Below are 17,287 nucleotides of genomic sequence, written 5' to 3'. Positions count from 1 at the left end.
TCTGTTTGAGGTTGTTACACTGGTGTCTCTGAGGGGTAGAGCCGGAGTCGTGGGCTTCTGGGCCCCGAGGGAGGATGGGACAAGGACCTCGGACTTGTAGGTCTGAGGAAGGAGGAAGCTCGGGGTCCAGATTACTGGTTCTGAGGGAGGAGGGGGCTGGAGACCCGGATTCCTGGATCTGAAAGAAGAGAAGACTAGGGACCTGGAGTTTTGGGTCCGAGGGCAGAGGGGGCCAGACGCCAGGAATACTGAGTTTGAGGGAAGAGGAGTTTGGGGATCCGGACCTCTGGGTCTGAGGGAGGACGGGGCTGGGACCAACCTTCCAGGCTTCTGGCTTTCCTGGCAACGCCCCCCAGGGCCGGGCTTCCAGGATCCAGCCCCTATTTACCGTTCGACCCCACGACCTCACCGGACTTTGAGGTGGATAGAAGCCTGGAGTGAGTGACAGAGGGAGAGACAGTCTCACGCGGAATGGCAACGGGAACGCGCTATGCTGGGAAGGTGGTCGTCGTGACCGGGGGCGGGCGCGGCATCGGAGCCGGGATCGTTCGAGCCTTCGGTGAGTGGGGTCTGGCTGGCTCTGAATATTGGGAGTCTGGGAGAGGAGGGACCCTGGGGGGATAATTAATGGGTGTGGAAAGAAGTATCTTCTGTACTGGAATCTAGATTCTTATCTTATAAAATCCCATTTGCAAAGTTAATGAAAAGATAGGCAGTGGTAGCCTGGGGCCTGAGATTTTGGCGGATTTCCAAACGCCATTGACTCCCTTTCTGCGGGTCTCAGTAATAGCTACAAAACGGGTGGTTTGGGGGAACATGCCTCTTGCAGATTTAGGGTTTACTCTGGAACCCAGGGATGGAGGCTCAGCAGCTCCAGCAAGCACCTGGAGCAGCCAAGGAGAATATGTGTCAAAACTTCTGCCCTTTGTCCTAGGGGATTATCATGAGACTTTGGGGTCACGAGGGGAGCATAGTGGGAAACGGCCCAACTTCAGGTGGCCACTAGAGGGCAGCAGAGGGCTTCGCAAAGGCCTGTGCTGGGGTAACCTGTTCTCTTCCCATCCTCAGTGGAAAGCGGTGCCCAAGTGGTTATCTGTGACAAAGATGGTAAGTGAGGGTCCTTCAGTCCTCACTCCCACCCCTCCAGGAGGAGTCCAAGCCCCCAGACCCTTCCTCTCTCAGACCCAGGAGTCCAAACCCCTGGCCCTCTCCTTCCTCAGACCCAGGAAACCAGGTCCCCAGCCTCCTCCTCCCTCAGACCCAGGAGTCCAGACCCCCAGCCCTTCTCTTCCTGCAGAGTCCGGGGGTCGGGCGCTGGAGCGGGAGCTTCCTGGCACTGTCTTTCTGCCCTGTGATGTGACTCAGGAGGAAGATGTGAGGGTGAGCGTATTTTCTGTCCCTACCCCCGGTATCTCCAATTGTTTCTCCACTCCGCCCCAGGCTTTTGCACATGCTGTTCCCTCTGCCTTTCCCCCTTCTCCTGGCTAAATTGTACCCGTCCCAGAGGTTTCAGCTCAGTATCATTTCAAGGCTTTCCCTAACTCTGCCGGCCAGGTCCTGTGTCTCCTGGGAAGATTCTCCTTTATCTCCCACTCCTTCGAGGCTCTTGTCACACCTGTCATGTGGATTGGGACAAATAAATTCCTCACAGTGGGTCTCTTTCTGTAAGAGTTTTTCTCTTTCCTCAGGGTTTCTAGTCCTCTTTAGCCAGTATCTCTGACATCTGCCCCTGCACCGCAGCCCCAGGTCTCTGGAGTAGTGACCACAGTGTGAATGTCACCAGCCCTCTGGTCTCTGGCCCCTCAGCTGTGACTCCTGTCCTCACCTCGCTTTTGGGACCCTCGGCTCCACAAGGCCTGGTGCCAGCACTGCTCGCTCACAAGATATCTTTCTCCCCAGACCCTCATTTCTGAGACCATCCACCGTTTCGGCCGCCTGGATTGTGTAGTCAACAACGCTGGCTACCGTGAGTCATGAGTCCTGAGGGCTGTTCTCCACTGGTGTCAACCCACCTCCTGGCTTCCCACCCCAATGCTGGCTCTGTTCCATCCCTGCTGTGTGCCCCCAGGCCTGTGCCCTTAGCCCTTTTATGCATCCGTTTCTACATTTCTAAAATGAAAATCACCATCCTTGTCATCATTATAGGGTCATTGTGAGTATTGAATAGTGTAGCTGCTCAGCCTCATAATTACCGGAACTGTCTTGGGCAAATAGCTGCCATCTTGTAGCCTCAGTTTCTTATCTATGAAGTGAGACTGATGGCCCTTCTCTTTTTCCATGACTGAGAAGATATACTCTCTACACATGGTCTATAGGGCTTGGTGTGGAGGCTTTGAAGGGAAATTGCCATCAGCTTCATGCTTACCCTTCATAAGAATGCCTCACATTGGTAAACCGAGGCTCAGAGAGGTGAACTGATTGGACTGGGGTCACACAGCAAGGCCATGGTAGAAAGAAGCCTCTCTTATTGGCTGGGCAACTTTGAGCAATTGACTTACCCTCTCTGGGCTGCACTTCCCTTCTCTTGTTATAAGAATTTAGAGACGGCAGATACTAGTGCATTTTTTCTCTCTGTGTCCTTGATCCTTTCAACAGATATTTATTGAGCATCTACTATGCCCCACATTCTGTCCTAGGGACTGGGGATTTAGCAGTGAACAAAATTGACCAAGCATTCCTGTCCTCATGGGATTCACATTGTAGAGTAAGGAAATAGACAATAAAAGACAGATACAGTTAATCCTCATTATTCGCGGATTCCGTATTTGCGAACTCACCTCCTTGCAAGGTGGGTTGTAACCCCAGAATCAGTACTCACTGCGCTTTCCCGGTATTCACGGACATGCGCAGAGAGGCAAAAATTTGGGTTGCTCGTAGCACATGTTCCCAGCTAAGGTCAAACATGGTGATGCTCTGCCCTCTGGGTTCAGCTTTCAAACAGAGAGATGCCCAGAGGCGGAGACGGGAGAGGGCAGTGTCTGTAAGGAGCTCCCTCTGGGGCCAGCTGGATGGGTTTGAATCCCAGCTCTGGCATCTGTGAATGGGGCAGCCTCAGGCAAGTCACTTAACACTTCCTTATTTGCAAAATAAATAAAATAGAGTCTGCCAGTATGGGTTGTTTTTAGGATTTAAGATTATAATATTTATGTTAGATAGCCATATAACTGTATACATATACATATGTACATATATACATACACATATATGTACATATATACATACACATATATGTCCTGTCTTAGTCTGTTCATGCTGCTATAACAGAAATACCATGGGCTGGGTGGCTTAAATGACAAACATTTATTTCTCACAGTTCTGGAGGCTGGAAAGTCCAAGATCAAGTCAGAAGCAGATTTGGTGTCTGGTGAGGGCCTGCTTGCTGGGGCCTCACATGATGGAAGGAACGAAGGACCTCACGGGGGTCTCTTTTATAAGGGCACTAATCCCATTCAAGAGGGAGCCATCCTCATGACTTAACTCCCAAAGAACCCCACCTCCAAATACCATCACATTGGAGGTTAGGATTTTAACATATGGAATTTGGGGGGGGGGGGACACTAACTTTCAGTTAATAGCATGTATATGTTATAATGTAATATTATATATATATGTATTTCCCCTAGGAGCAATGGGTCAATAGTCACTAATTCAGTGTTCGCTGTGACTTTGTGGACTACAGCTGCCTCGAATAAGGAGAATTGATTGTATATATTAGCATGTCTGGTAGTGATAAAGGCTATGAAGAAAAATAAATCTGATTGAGGGCTTAGAGAATGGCAAGGGCTGTTTTGGACAGAGGGTTTGGGGTGGATTCTCTGAAGATGTTTGAACTGTTCTCTGAAGGAAGCAAGGCCATAAGCCCTGGGTCTCCAGGAGGAATAATCCAATATTTCATTAACTTTCCATTGTCTTGTTTCCCATCTCTCTGTCCCTTCATCCACTTTGACTCTTAAAGCCTTTGGAAGGTTCAGGGTCCATTTTTCCCAGTTTCTATTTTTTTTTTCCTGTTCTTACTCCTATCTTTCCTGCTTCTTTTCTTCTGAATGTTGATTTGTCTGTCCCTCTTCCATCCACCCAGTTCTTTCTATTTTTTAAAAAAATATTTATTTATTTGGCTGTGCTGGGTCTTAGTTGCAACACGTGGGATCTTTTAGTTGTGGCTTGTGGGATCTAGTTCCCTGACTAGGGATCGAAGCCAGGCCCCCTGCATTGGGAGTGCAGAGTCTTAACCACTGGACCACCAGGCAAGTCCCCTCTTTCTATTTATTTAACAAACACATTTATAGTACTAAGTGTCAGGCACAAATATTGACTTGTGAAATTTCTAAGCCTGAGAACAAAGTGTTATCCTTATTCTGCAGATGAGGAAACAGGCACAGAGGGGCAAAGTGACTTGCCTAAAGTCACACAGCCAAGAAGTGTCAGAGCTAAGATTTGAACCCAGGCCTTCTGGTCTTGAGACTGGTTTTTTGTTTGTTTGTTTGTTTTTTCTTTTGCTGCTCCTTTTAATTTTTAAAATATTTGTTTATTTATTTGGTTGCACCAGGTCTTAGTTGCGGCTCCAGGGCTCCTTTAGTTGCCGCTTGCCAGCTCCTTAGTTGCTGCATGCAAACTCTTAGTTGCGGCATGCATGTGGGATCTAGTTCCCTGACCGGGGATCAAACGTAGGCCCCCTGCATTGGGAGCGCAGAGTCTTATCCACTGCTTCACCAGGGAAGTCCCTGCTCCTTTTAATTTTTTTTATTGAAGTATAGTTAATTTATAGTCTTATGTTAGCTTCAGGTGTACACCATAGTGATTCAGTATTTTTGCAGACTATATTCCATTATAGGTTATTTCAAGATAATGGCTATAATTCCCTGTGCTATACCATATATCCTTGTTGCTTATCTACTTTATACATAGTAGTTTGTATCTGCAGTAGTTTGTATGCTCCTAATTTGTCCCTCTCCCGTTCCTTCTCCCCTATGGTAACCACAAGTTTGTTTTCTACATCTGAGTCTGTTTCCATTTTGCATATATATTTACTTGTATTATTTGTGAGATTCCACATATAAGTGATATCATACAGTTTTTGTCTTTCTCTGACTTATTTCACTAAGCATACTCTTCTCTAGGTTCATCCATGTTGCTGCAAATGGCAATATTTCATTCTTTCTTTTAAGGCTAATATTCCAAGTGCACATACAAACCACATCTTCTTAATCCAATTTTGAGACGACTTTTTAAGTAACCACTATGCAGCCTCCTTTCCTTTTCAGGACCCCTGACCCTCTTGTCTGCCACTCCTCCCCTCTGCACCCCGCAGTGCCTATTTCCCTTCCCTGCTCTCCTGTCTTCATGGCCCTCATCCTCTCCTCTCTCTCTCTTCCACCCCCACCCTTAGATCCACCTCCGCAGTGGCCCGAGGAGACCTCTGCCCAGGGCTTCCGGCAGCTGCTGGAGCTGAACCTGCTGGGGACGTACACCCTGACCACGGTGAGCAGCCGCCTGACAGTGAGATTGTCAGACCCACTTTGTTTCAGAGCCAAATGTTTTCTGTGCCTTGCTTTGATCTTATTCCAGAAGGACTCCATTTCTGTAGAAAAGAAATGCATGCAGATCCCTACATCTGGCCAAAGCTACCTGTGTTGCTACATAGCCCGGTCTTCTTAGGAACCTTCCAGAACCTTCCAAAGTGGTGTGGTGGTAGTGGTGGGGGATGTTAAGGATCTGGAGAAAGGAGTTAGGACAAGGAATCAGTAATAGACAGTTACAGCTTTGCTACCCAGTGAATAGCTATTAGGAGCAAAGAGTATCTCCTTCTACCTGTATGCCTTTCCTCTGAATCTTCCCAAAATCGCCTCCTACTTACTCAGTTCAAATACCATCTCTTCAGAAAGGCCTTTCCTGACTACCCTGCTCATACGGCACCTACATGTACATATTCGTTCTCTACGATAACAACTTATTTTCATCAAAGTGCTTTTTACTTATTTATTTAATTTATCATCATAATACTTTTTTTTTTTTTTGCTGCGCTGCGGGACTTGTAGGATCTTTGTTCCCCGACCAGGGATCGAACCCTTGCTTCCTGCAGTGGAAGCGCAGAGTCCTAACCACTAGACCGCCAGGGAATTCCCCATTATAATACTTTTAAAAAATAATTATTTAATTAATTTATTTTTGGCTGCGTTGGGTCTTCATTGCGGCGCGCCGGCTTTCTTCAGTTGTGGCGAGTGGGGGCTACTCTTTGTTGCAGTATGTGGGCTTCTCATTGCGGTGGCTTCTCTTTGCTGCGGAGCGCGGACTCTAGAGCGCGCGGGCTTAGTTGCCGTGCCCGCGCGGGCTTAGTTGCCGCGCCCGCGCGGGCTTAGTTGCCCCGCGGCATGTGGAATCTTTCCGGACCAGGGATCGAACCCGTGTCCCCTGCATTGGCAGGCGGATTCTTAACCACTCCACCACCAGGGAAGCCCCCATTCTGTCATTCTTGCTTCTTGTTGACTCCTCGCTTTTTCTTTTCTTTACCTTTTCTGGAGTATTTGAAAGCAAATCTCAGTTATCATTATTTCACTCATAAATAAAATAATTCAGTATGATCTTTACTAGATAAGGTTTTTTTTTTTTTTAAGTGTGAATCTGTGTGCTCTTTTAGACAGGGTGGGTGGTCAGAAGGCTTCTCTAAGAGGTGACATTTGAGTCAAGACCCCAAGGAGGTATGTGGGCAATTGCAGTCCAGCAGAGGAACAGCCAGTGCAAAGGCCCTGGGGTGGGAATGCTTGGCGTGTAGGAGGGACAGCGAGGAAGGCAGCGTGACTGAAGCAGACGAGGCAGCGAGAGGCTGGAAGTTGAGGGCAGATCGTGCTGGGTGTTGTAAACCACGGAGAGGACTTGGCTTTGACACTGTCTGAGCTGGGAGCCATAGAGTGTTCGGAGCAGAGGAACTCGAACTGCTGTTAAGTGGGATCTGGTGCCATCTGGTGGCCGCGTGGGGAACAAAGTGGGGGGGCAAGGGCAGAGGCCAGGAAGCCAGTGAGGAGGTGACGATGGGATGGTCCAGGCCAGAGGAGGTGATGTTGGATCCCACCAGGCTGGTGGCTGTGGATTTGGTGAGAAATGGTCTGATTCTGCATACATTTTTTTCATAAGTTTTTCTGTTTATTTATTTATTTATTTATTTTTATTTAGCTGCCTCGGGTCTTAGTTGTGGCACGCGGGATCTTCGTTGCAGCGAGCGGGCTCTTCATTGCTGCTTGCGGGCTTCTCTCTAGTTGTGGTGCTGGGACTCCAGAGTGCATGGTCTCAGTAGTTGCCGTGTTAGGGCTCTCCAGTTGTGGCACGCGGGCTTAGTTGCCCTGTGGCATGTGGGATCTTAGTTCCCTGACCAGGGATCGAACTCGAGTTCCCTGCGTTGGAAGGCGGATTCTTAACCACTGGACCACCAGGGAAATCCCTGGATGCATTTTAAATGTAGGCTTGTTAAGATTTCCTTATAGACTAGATGTGGCGGCAGACTTGAGAAAGAAAGGAGTGGGTGGGGTTTTTGTTTGTTTGTTTGTTTCCCCCAACCCCAATCCCCAGCAACCGGCAGGAGGGCGTTGCCATCTGCTGCCCTGGGGAAGCCCGGGGAGGAGCAGGCGGGGTGGGGGGCTGTCGAGTGAGAGATGCCGCCCAGACATCTGCGTGCGGGCCATGGGTCTAGGGCAAAGGTTGAGGCCTGGAGACATCAGTTTGGAGCGCACCAGCTTGAGGCTAGAGGAGCTCAGGAAAGCGAATGTAAACAGAGGGGAGAGGGGCATGGAGTGGGTCAGGGGTCACCTGTGTGGAGAAGCTCAGGTGCTTCCCCAGATCTCATCCGAAATCCAGGTGAAATATCCCCGGGCAGTTGGATAATCTGTCTCTCAACCAATCAACCCTGGCTCCTGTCCCCAGCTGTTCACCTTCTAAGATTGGCACCTCCTGGGAATTCCCTGGCTGTCCAGTGGTTAGGACTGCGCGCTTTCACTGTGGAGGGCACGGGTTAAATCCCTGGTCTGGGAACTAAGATCCCGCAAGTCAGTGGTACGTGGCCAAAACAATAATAATAATAATAATAAAGATTGGCACCTCTGTACAATAAGGCATGCACACACCACAGCCCGTAAAGGGTATGTGTGTGTGTGTATTCTTTTTTCCCTTCCTTGGCCATGCCAGCGGCATGTGAGATCTTAGCTGCCCCACCACGGACCGAACCTGAGCCCCTTGCATTGGAAGCACGGAGCCTTAACCACTGGACCACCAGGGGTTTCCCATGTGTGTGTGTGTGTGTGTGTGTGTGTTTCTTTCTCTCCCTCCCTCATTAATTGCCAGCATTTTTAAAAAGAGAGAAATTTCTCACAAACAACTGGATTTCTGGTTTCTCTTGAAAAGTTGTCCAACTGGACCCATGGCAAGGGCGACAGTCTGCTAAATGTGGCCTGGCTCCCCGCTGTACCCCAATCCCCAGCTCTCCCTCCTTGGCCTCCTGACTCTGTTACCTGTGAGTGGCTGGTGCAGAAGCCTCACATGAGGGTCTAGATCTGGGGTCCACCTGCCTGGGTTCTCTGTCACTTCCTACTTGTAACATCAGGAAAGATACTCAGTCTCTCTGCACCTAGGTTTTCTCATCTGTAGAAGAGGCTAATAGTGGTAGCTTATTTACAGCGTTGTCCTGAGAATTGAATGAGATTAAATTAAATACCCACAAAGCCCTTAGAACATACCTGGCACAGAGTTTACTGTCTGCAAGGTATTATTGTTTATCGTGAACCTTGCCCCATTCTGTTTCTTGCGGCCAATCCACCTCACTCAGTTTGCAGTCTCTGAGATACATATTGGGCAAATGAATCCTGGGAGAAGTAGAAGGGAAAAGGTGAAGTTTGAGCTGAACCTTTTTTTTTTTTTTTTAAAGGATTTTCTTATTTATTTATTTATTTATTTTTGGCTGTGTTGGGTCTTCGGTTCGTGCGAGGGCTTTCTCCAGTTGCGGCAAGCGGGGGCCACTCTTCATCGCGGTGCGGGGACCGCCCTTCATCGCGGTGCGCGGGCCTTTCTCTATCGCGGCCCCTCCCGTCGCGGGGCACAGGCTCCAGACGCGCAGGCTCAGCAATTGTGGCTCACGGGCCCAGCTGCTCCGTGGCATGTGGGATCTTCCCAGACCAGGGCTCGAACCCGTGTCCCCTGCATTAGCAGGCAGATTCTCAACCACTGCGCCACCAGGGAAGCCCTGAGCTGAACCTTGAATGGGAGGGAAGGAAGTAGAGAAGTAGGACACAGGGTGTTTCACTTGTCAAAAGAGTGTGCAAAGGCCCTGGGGCAGAAACTACCTGGGTGTATTTTAAGAACAGGAGAACCTCCATCTCCATCTCCCTTTAGCAATTATAAGCATTTTGTTAAGCTTGTTCTATCCACTGCCTCCTGCCATCCCCTACCCGGACATCATATAATTTCATTAGTAAGAACTTCATAAATACTACCAATGGATTAGAACGTTTATTTATTTTTATTTTGACATAATTTAAGACTTACAAAATATTGCCCGGATAATACAGAGAAGTCCTGTATACGCAGACTCCCCGTTGTTAACATTTTACCACATTTGCTTTATTCTTCTATCTCTCTATTTGAGAGTAAGTTGCAAGCATGATGTCTGTTTACCCTTCAGTGCTTTGGAGGGTATTTCCTAAAAACTAGAACATTCTCTTACACAATCATAGTAACATTAACATTGATATCATAATCTTAGCTAATCTAGAGACTTTCTTATTCAGATTATTACAATTCTTATCACAGTACCGTTGCCACACCTGTGTTAGTTGGGGTTCCCCCAGAAGCAGAGTCCAGGTGGGGATTGAAGGGCAGGATGGATGGAAGGCGATCCCAGGAATCGCTGCCTTCAGCCTGGGGAGTAGTTGCCAGGCAGCTGATGAAGGGCGTCACCAAGCAAGTTACCACCAGGTGGGGCACCATCCCCTGGGGGCACTCTGGGAGCCAGCGAGAAACATGCACCTCAGAGTTATCCCCCCATCTAAGAGGCAAGGGAGAGCCAAATATTGTTTTAACTTAAAAATACACTTGGGGGTCTTCCCTGGTGGTCCAGTGGTTAGGACTTCATGCATTCACTGCCAAGGGCCTGGGTTCAATCCCTGGTCTGGGAACTAAGATCCTGCAAGCAGTGTGGGGTGACCAAAAAAAAAAAAAAAAAATTTAACTTCTTGTTAATAATTAAAATTAAGACATTTTTACATGACCAAATTACTATTAGATCTCCTAAGAAAATTAACAGTAATTTCTTAATACCATTTAATACCCAAGCCCTATTTAAATTCACCTAGTTGTTCCCAAATGTCTTATTACAGTTGGTTTGTTCACACCAAGCTCCAAAGTCTGCCGATTGCATTTGGTTTTTCAGAGGGCAGAGACTTTTGTCTGCTTCTTCCTGCCTCTATCCCAGTGCCTGTTGTAAAGAAATTTGTCAACATGTGTAGGTTGCTGCCATTATCACCATCGTCATCATTATAGCCATCACCACCATCATCATCATCACCATCATTCCCATCACCACCATCATCATCATTAACATCATCATAACCATCTTCACCATCATTGCCGTCATCACCATCATCATCATCATAACCATCATCACCATCACCATCATTACCATCATTATCATCACTGCCATCACCACCCTCATCATTATAATCATCACCACCATGACTGCCATCACCATCATTGTCATCATTATTAAACCATCATCATTACCATCTTCACCATCATTGCCGTCATCATCATTGTAACCATCACCACCATCACTGCCATCACCATTATCATCATCATTATTTACCACCATCATCATGACCATCTTCACCATCATTGCCATTACCACCATCATCACCATCATTGCCAACATCACCATCATCGCCATCATCACCGTCATTCCCATCACCACCATGACTGCCATCATCATCATCATCATCATTTACCACCATCATTACCATCTTCACCATCATTGCCATCATCCCCCCATCATTATCATCATTACCTTCATCACCATCATCATCATCACCACCAATGTCCCTTGAAAGCTCTTTAAATGTTGATTCTGGGACCCCAGGCCTCCTGAATCAGAATCTCTGGGTCTTTGGCCTCCCTGGTGGATTCTGACACAAGCCAAAGTTAGCCATTCCCTAGGCTAGAGAAAACAACAGAGGAATTAGGGATATTTATATAGTTAAGGAAATGAGATCTTGTCAGTAGGGATCACAGAAGATGTTTGAGCACAGGAGTGTCCATTGTAGACTCTCAGAGCTGGATTGGTTCTTAGAGACCTATCCATTCGTTCATCTATTTAGTCATCAAAGACTGACCAAGCATTTGTAGGTGCTGGAGACACACCACGTGGTCTTTGCCCTTGTGGAGTTTATAGTCATGGGGCAGCCAAGTGTTACTAAATAAACAAGAGACGAGTTTATATGGGTGACTGTGTTCTGGTGCTGGTTGGTTCTGGGGGTCAGGGTAGGCTTTTTGGAGGAAGTGAAACATGAATGACATTAACTAGTGGAGAGGTGGGGCACAGGGAGGGAATCAGGCCATTAAGAGTCCAGTGGGTCCTTGATGGAGCTACACGGAGATGCAGCTGTTCCTGGCAGAGAACAGCCTGTGCAGAGGCCTGGCCGTGGGAGAGAGTTAGGAGCTCTCAAGGTGCTGAGTGCAGTGAGTGAAGGGGGTGGTACAGGAGGGGGTTGGGGGCAGATATATCAGGCTTGGATGGCCATGCTGAGGCATCTGGTCTTGACCTCAAGAGCAAAAGGAAGCTATAGAAGATATCTGAGCAAGGAAGTGATGTGAGCCCATTAATACTAACAGATCATTAGCAGTAACAGATCATTCTGTCTCTTGTATGAGGAACAAATCTGTGGGCAAAGTGGGGTGAGAATTCGTATCAGGAGATGATCGCACTTGTGCACGTGAGAAGAGGTGGCCTTCAAGGCCTCACACACTCTGGCCCCTGTTGCTCCTCTGATCTCACTTCCCACCGCAGTGGCCTCGTTGCTGCCAAACACACCCAGCCTTGTTCTGCCTCAGGGCCTTTGCACTCGCTGTTCCCTCTGCCCAGCATGGTTTTCTCTAAGAAATGCCTACAGCTCACACCTGGACTCAAAATGCTCAAATCTGGGACTTCCCTGGCGGCCCAGTGGTTAAGACTCCATGCTTCCACTGCAGGGGGCATGGACGGGTTCATTCCCTGGTCCAGGAACTAAGATCCCGCAAACTGTGAGGAGAGGCCAAAAAAAAAAGAATGAAAAAAAAAAAATCTCAAATCTCACCTTCCCAAAGCCCTCCCTTGGGCACCCTGTTTGAAACTGCACTACACTCCCATTCCCCCTCCTCCTGCTCTCCTTCTTGTTTCATATCCCTAATTACACTCTAGAACATTCCATAGTGCACTTGTGTCTGTTTCTTGCTGCCTCCCCATGGAACTTGGGCTCCACGAGGGCAGAAATCTCTCCCGGTCTTGTTTCCTGCAGTATCCCCAGCATTTACCCCAGTACCTGGCACATAATATATCCTCAAGAAATGTTTGTTAAATGAATTAACGAGGCGGAGGGAATTGTAGAGATTCAAGAGCTCCTTGGTGATGGGTCTGATGAGGAATTGAGGGTGAGGGAGGCTCCAGAAGACCCCCAGATCTCCCGGGTCTCCGGCTTGAGAAACTGGGTGGGAGCAGGCCCCATGTCAGAGGCTGGGAACCAGGAAGAGGGGCAGATTTTAGGGGGAGACAATGGGGTAAGTCTTGCACTCGAGACATGGAGATGAAAATGCCCGAGGGGGCCAGGTCAGGAGCTCCAGAAGGGGGCTCCAGGGAAGATTTAGGAGATGCTGGTGGAAACCCAGCAAAGTGTGAGGGGGGAGGTCCCATGGCAGGGCGTGGAGAGCGAGAAGCAGACCCAGGAACCTGAACATTTAGGAGACCTGGAGTCAGGCCAGGGAGAGCCTGCAGGAGTCCTCTGAGCGAGCCAGGCTGTTTCAAATCGGTCGTCTGAAGGGAGGAAGGGAAGGAGGGACACAGGGAGTCAGCAGGTCTCTTACCAGCAGGTCCTTGATGCAGCTACACAGAGGTACAGGCGACCTTGGCAGGAGGAGTGGGGGAGGATACCTGCCAAGGAATGCCTGGGTTAGGGTTGGAAAGGGGCCACAAGGAGTGTGGGACAAATATTTATTGAACGCTAGCTGTGTACCCAGTGCTGGGATGAGGGTGGTGAATAAACCTGTCTCAGCCCCCATGGACCTCACCTTTGCAGGGTGGGGGAGGGCAGGGAGTTAAACAGCTGGGCAGGGAGTGAGGAGGGTTAAGGAGAGAAATATGGCCAGGGCAGGGCCTGGGGAGGCAGGGTTTCAAAGCTGGTGAGAGCGAGGGGAGGCAGGGAGGAGAACAATTAAAGTTGTCAGAAGTTTCTTTTTTTTAAAAAAAAAATTTTTTTTTTGATGTGGACCATTATTAAAGTCTTTATTGAATTCGTTACAATATTGCTTCTGTTTTATGTTTTGGTTTTTTGGCTGCCAGGCATGTGGGATCTTAGCTCCCCGAGCAGGGATCGAACCTGTATCCCCTGCAGTGCAAGAGTGGAGTCTTTTTTTTTTTTTTTTTTTAAAGAATTGACCTATCCTCTTTCTTTTTTTTTTTTTTTTAAAGTTTTAGTTGATTTTTATTTATTTATTTATTTATTTATTTATTTATTTATTTTTGGCTGTGTTGGGTCTTCGGTTCGTGCGAGGGCTTTCTCCAGTTGCGGCAAGCGGGGGCCACTCTTCATCGCGGTGCGGGGACCGCTCTTCATCGCGGTGCGCGGGCCTTTCTCTATCGCGGCCCCTCCCGTCGCGGGGCACAGGCTCCAGACGCGCAGGCTCAGCAATTGTGGCTCACGGGCCCAGCTGCTCCGTGGCATGTGGGATCTTCCCAGACCAGGGCTCGAACCCGTGTCCCCTGCATTAGCAGGCAGATTCTCAACCACTGCGCCACCAGGGAAGCCCAAGAGTGGAGTCTTAACCACTGGACCGCCAGGGAAGTCCCAAGTTGTCAGAAGTTTTTATTTGCTTATGGGTTTTGGTCTCAGATGGCCAAGCCACAAATACTGGCTCGTGACCGATCATGTGACCCTCTGAGCATCAGTCACCCTTTCGCTCCTTGGTCTCCTCACCTGGAGGAAGGGGCTGTCGACTAGACCTTATTTTGGGGTTGTCGTGAGGATTAAATGAGCTAATCTGTGTAAAGAGCTGAGAACAGGACTTCCCTGGTGGCGCAGTGGTTAAGAATCCGCCTGCCAATGCAGGGGACACGGGTTGGAGCCCTGGTCCAGGAAGATCCCACACGCCGCGGAGCAACTAAGCCCGTGTGCCACAACTACTGAGCCTGCGCTCTAGAGCCCACGTGCCACAACTACTGAGCCCGCGTGCTACACTACTGAAGCTCGCGCGCCTAGACCCCATGCTCCGCAACAAGAGAAGCCACCGCAATGAGAAGCCTGCGCACTGCAGTGAAGAGTAGCCCCCGCTCACCGTGACTAGAGAAAGCCCACGTGCAGCAACGAAGACCCAACGCTGCCAGAAATAAATAAATAAATTTATTTTAAAAAAAAAAGCTGAGAACAGGGGCAGGCACATAATAGATCCTCAATAAATTTCATTCATTGATGCCAAAGATATTTATTGAACACCTACTATGTGCCAGACACCTTAGTACGGGGGATGAATCAAAATAAGAAATTCCAACCGTCCCTCGTGGGTTTTTGCATTCTGGTGGGAGAGACACAGAATAAGCAAATGAGTAAGTAAAGAAAAATATATGGCATGTCAGAAGGAGGTGTGTGACACAGGGAAAAGGAATCAGGAAGAGGGCTGGGGACCCAGGGGTAGGCAGGTTGCAGTTTTAAATAGAACAGTCAGGGAATCCTCACTGAGAAGATGACATTTGAACAGGATTTGAAGTTGCTGAGGGGATAGTATTGTCCCACTTTAGCCCTGAAACTGTGGACTGAATGTCCCATGTCCCCAGAAACCCTTCAGTCCTGGGCAAACTGAGGAAAGTTGGTCACCCTAGGAGTGAGTCACATGCTATGTCAGGAGAAACATTCTGAGCAGAGGGAACAGCAAATGCAAAGGCCCTGAGGTTGGAATTTGGGGAGTGTTTGAAGATACAGCACTGGGGACAGGGTGGAGGCCGTTTCTGAGGGAGTGGAGGTTAGAAAGAGCTGGTGGGGTGAACCGGAGAGAGAGAGCTAATTTAGCTTCCCATTCTGAGTATCCCTTGGGTGAGCCAGCTTGTGTCCATTAATCTTTCGTGGCAGGAACAGTCCTTGCCCAAGGCAAGCAAGGGGAGGGATAGAATTTGAGTTTATTCAAGGTCATGTGTAATGGAAGAACAGAGAGACCAACTGGGAGGGAGAGAGAAGGAAAGGGAGAGGGAAAGAGTTGAGAGTTAGTTTAGGGACCTCCGGATAGCCAGGGGTTGCCAATTCTGGTGGCAGAATACGGAGTACATTCCATGAAGTCTTCCCATGGCACATTCTGACCACAGAGCTTTCCCTAAAACTCAGAGAAACCATCTTCCTCTCCACGGATAAAAGAGATTCCTCACATTTTTGTAAAATATGCAGCCATCTTGGGCTCTCTTGCATTTTCCTATCTTGTTATGGACAGGAGTTTTGAGTAATATACAAACGCCTAGAGAGAGAGACACAGGGACCCTGAGAGAGGGGGACAAGGACACAGAAAGGGGAGGCAGAGACAGAGAGAGAGAGGCAGGCAGTAGAAGAGACAGAAAAATCCCTTCCAGACAAGGAGAGACTCCTTAAGGGGTGAGACCCAGAGACCCTGAGGCAAACCAGAGAGGGTGCACCCAGAACCCTGGCTGCTGTCCCTACAGGTACCCAGATCAACTAGTGAGCATACCCGGGAGATGGTCATCAGGATGCATTTCAACGGGGCGGGGGGAGATCCAGGGGCTTGGGTGGCTTACTCTGCCTTCTGTCTCCCCAGCTCGCTCTCCCTCACCTGCGCAAGAGCCGGGGGAATGTCATCAACATCTCCAGCCTGGTCGGGGCAATTGGCCAGTCCCAGGCGGTTCCCTATGTGGCCACCAAGGTACACCACTGAGGTACCCTGCCCCTTCCTTCAGGAGCCTCAGACCTGAGGCATGGCCGCCACCTGTGACATGTTGTTATACAAGGGTCTCCCAAGAGACAGAGCCTGGTGCAGCCCAATGAAACCTGCAGGGAGAGCGTGACTTCCCTCTTCTGATGCCCCTGCTTGATGCCCCCTGGTTGGGAGGAGAGGACAAAAGGAACCTCATCTTCTCTGGTCTGAACTTTCTCCATGCCCCGTCTTCTGCAGGGGGCAGTAACAGCCATGACCAAAGCCTTGGCCCTGGATGAGAGTCAATATGGTGTCCGTGCCAACTGGTGAGCAGCTCCACGTGGGCTGAGAGTCTCCTGGGGGAGCTGGGAAGACTGCGGGTGAGCCCAAGAGGCAGTGTTTGCGGCAGACTTCCCTGACCCCCTCTCCTGCCTCACCCCAGCATCTCCCCAGGAAACATCTGGACCCCACTGTGGGAAGAGCTGGCAGCCTCAACGCCTGACCCCACAGTCACAATCCGAGAGGGCACGCTGGCCCAGGTAGGGGTGGGGGCCAGGGCCAGGTGGCATGGGGGTGGCGGTCAGGTGGTGGCTCCTCTTGACCCTCCTTTTCCCCTTGTCTCTCCCCAGCCCCTGGGCCGCATGGGCCAGCCAGCGGAGGTGGGGGCTGCCGCTGTGTTCCTGGCCTCCGAAGCCAGCTTCTGCACTGGGATTGAGCTGCTAGTGACTGGGGGTGCGGAGCTGGGGTATGGGTGCAAGGCAGGTCGGGGCGCCCCCGCGGAGGCCCCCACCATCCCTTCGTGATCTCCCACATTTCCACTTGGGCCTCCCTGACTAGGGCTCTCCCACCCAAAACTCAGTCTCCCAAATTCCAGTTTTCCCCCCCAACTCTAGACATAAGCCCACTTACCAATGTGCCAAACCACCGCACAGGTTCCCATAAAAGCGCTCTGCAGCCAGAAGGAGGAAGCCATCATTACGTTTATTTTCGGCCCTTTATGAGTCCTACCACACCAGGACCCCGTCCCCCCGCCCCACCCAGCCCCACGCATTCCCACGCGTGGCCTGGACCCGAGGGACTACAACTCCCGGCAGGCTTTGCGGCAGGAGCCTGTAGCCAGGGTCTCCCGGGAAAAGTATTGCAGGTCGGCTTCGCCAGC

The 17,287-nt window shown here is 49.6% G+C and overlaps 1 protein-coding gene across 1 annotated transcript; it reads left to right on the top strand.

The window, feature by feature from the left end:
* The first annotated feature begins 9 nt into the window (after nt 1–9).
* HSD17B14 (hydroxysteroid 17-beta dehydrogenase 14) lies at nt 10–17,089 on the top strand. The gene is made up of 9 exons (XM_007168260.3): nt 10–559; nt 1,069–1,107; nt 1,298–1,380; nt 1,900–1,966; nt 5,387–5,478; nt 16,033–16,137; nt 16,387–16,454; nt 16,571–16,667; nt 16,758–17,089. The coding sequence occupies exons 1-9, from the start codon at nt 472–474 to the stop codon at nt 16,929–16,931; spliced, it is 813 nt and encodes a 270-aa protein (XP_007168322.1). The 5' UTR covers nt 10–471; the 3' UTR covers nt 16,932–17,089.
* The last annotated feature ends 198 nt before the right edge of the window (nt 17,090–17,287 follow it).

Source organism: Balaenoptera acutorostrata, chromosome 19, assembly GCF_949987535.1.
Source record: "Balaenoptera acutorostrata chromosome 19, mBalAcu1.1, whole genome shotgun sequence".
Classification (NCBI taxonomy): domain Eukaryota; kingdom Metazoa; phylum Chordata; class Mammalia; order Artiodactyla; family Balaenopteridae; genus Balaenoptera; species Balaenoptera acutorostrata.
The sequence above is the reverse complement of the archived record's forward strand: the minus strand, read 5'-3'. Positions and strand labels throughout refer to the sequence as shown.

Bases quoted from the DNA above. Each gene is read 5' to 3' on its own strand.
- HSD17B14 (XM_007168260.3), top strand. From the start codon at position 472: ATGGCAACGGGAACGCGCTATGCTGGGAAGGTGGTCGTCGTGACCGGG. The intron at 1,967-5,386 runs GTGAGTCATGAG...CCCCACCCTTAG, and splicing joins AGTCAACAACGCTGGCTACC to ATCCACCTCCGCAGTGGCCC. The intron at 5,479-16,032 runs GTGAGCAGCCGC...CTGTCTCCCCAG, and splicing joins GGACGTACACCCTGACCACG to CTCGCTCTCCCTCACCTGCG.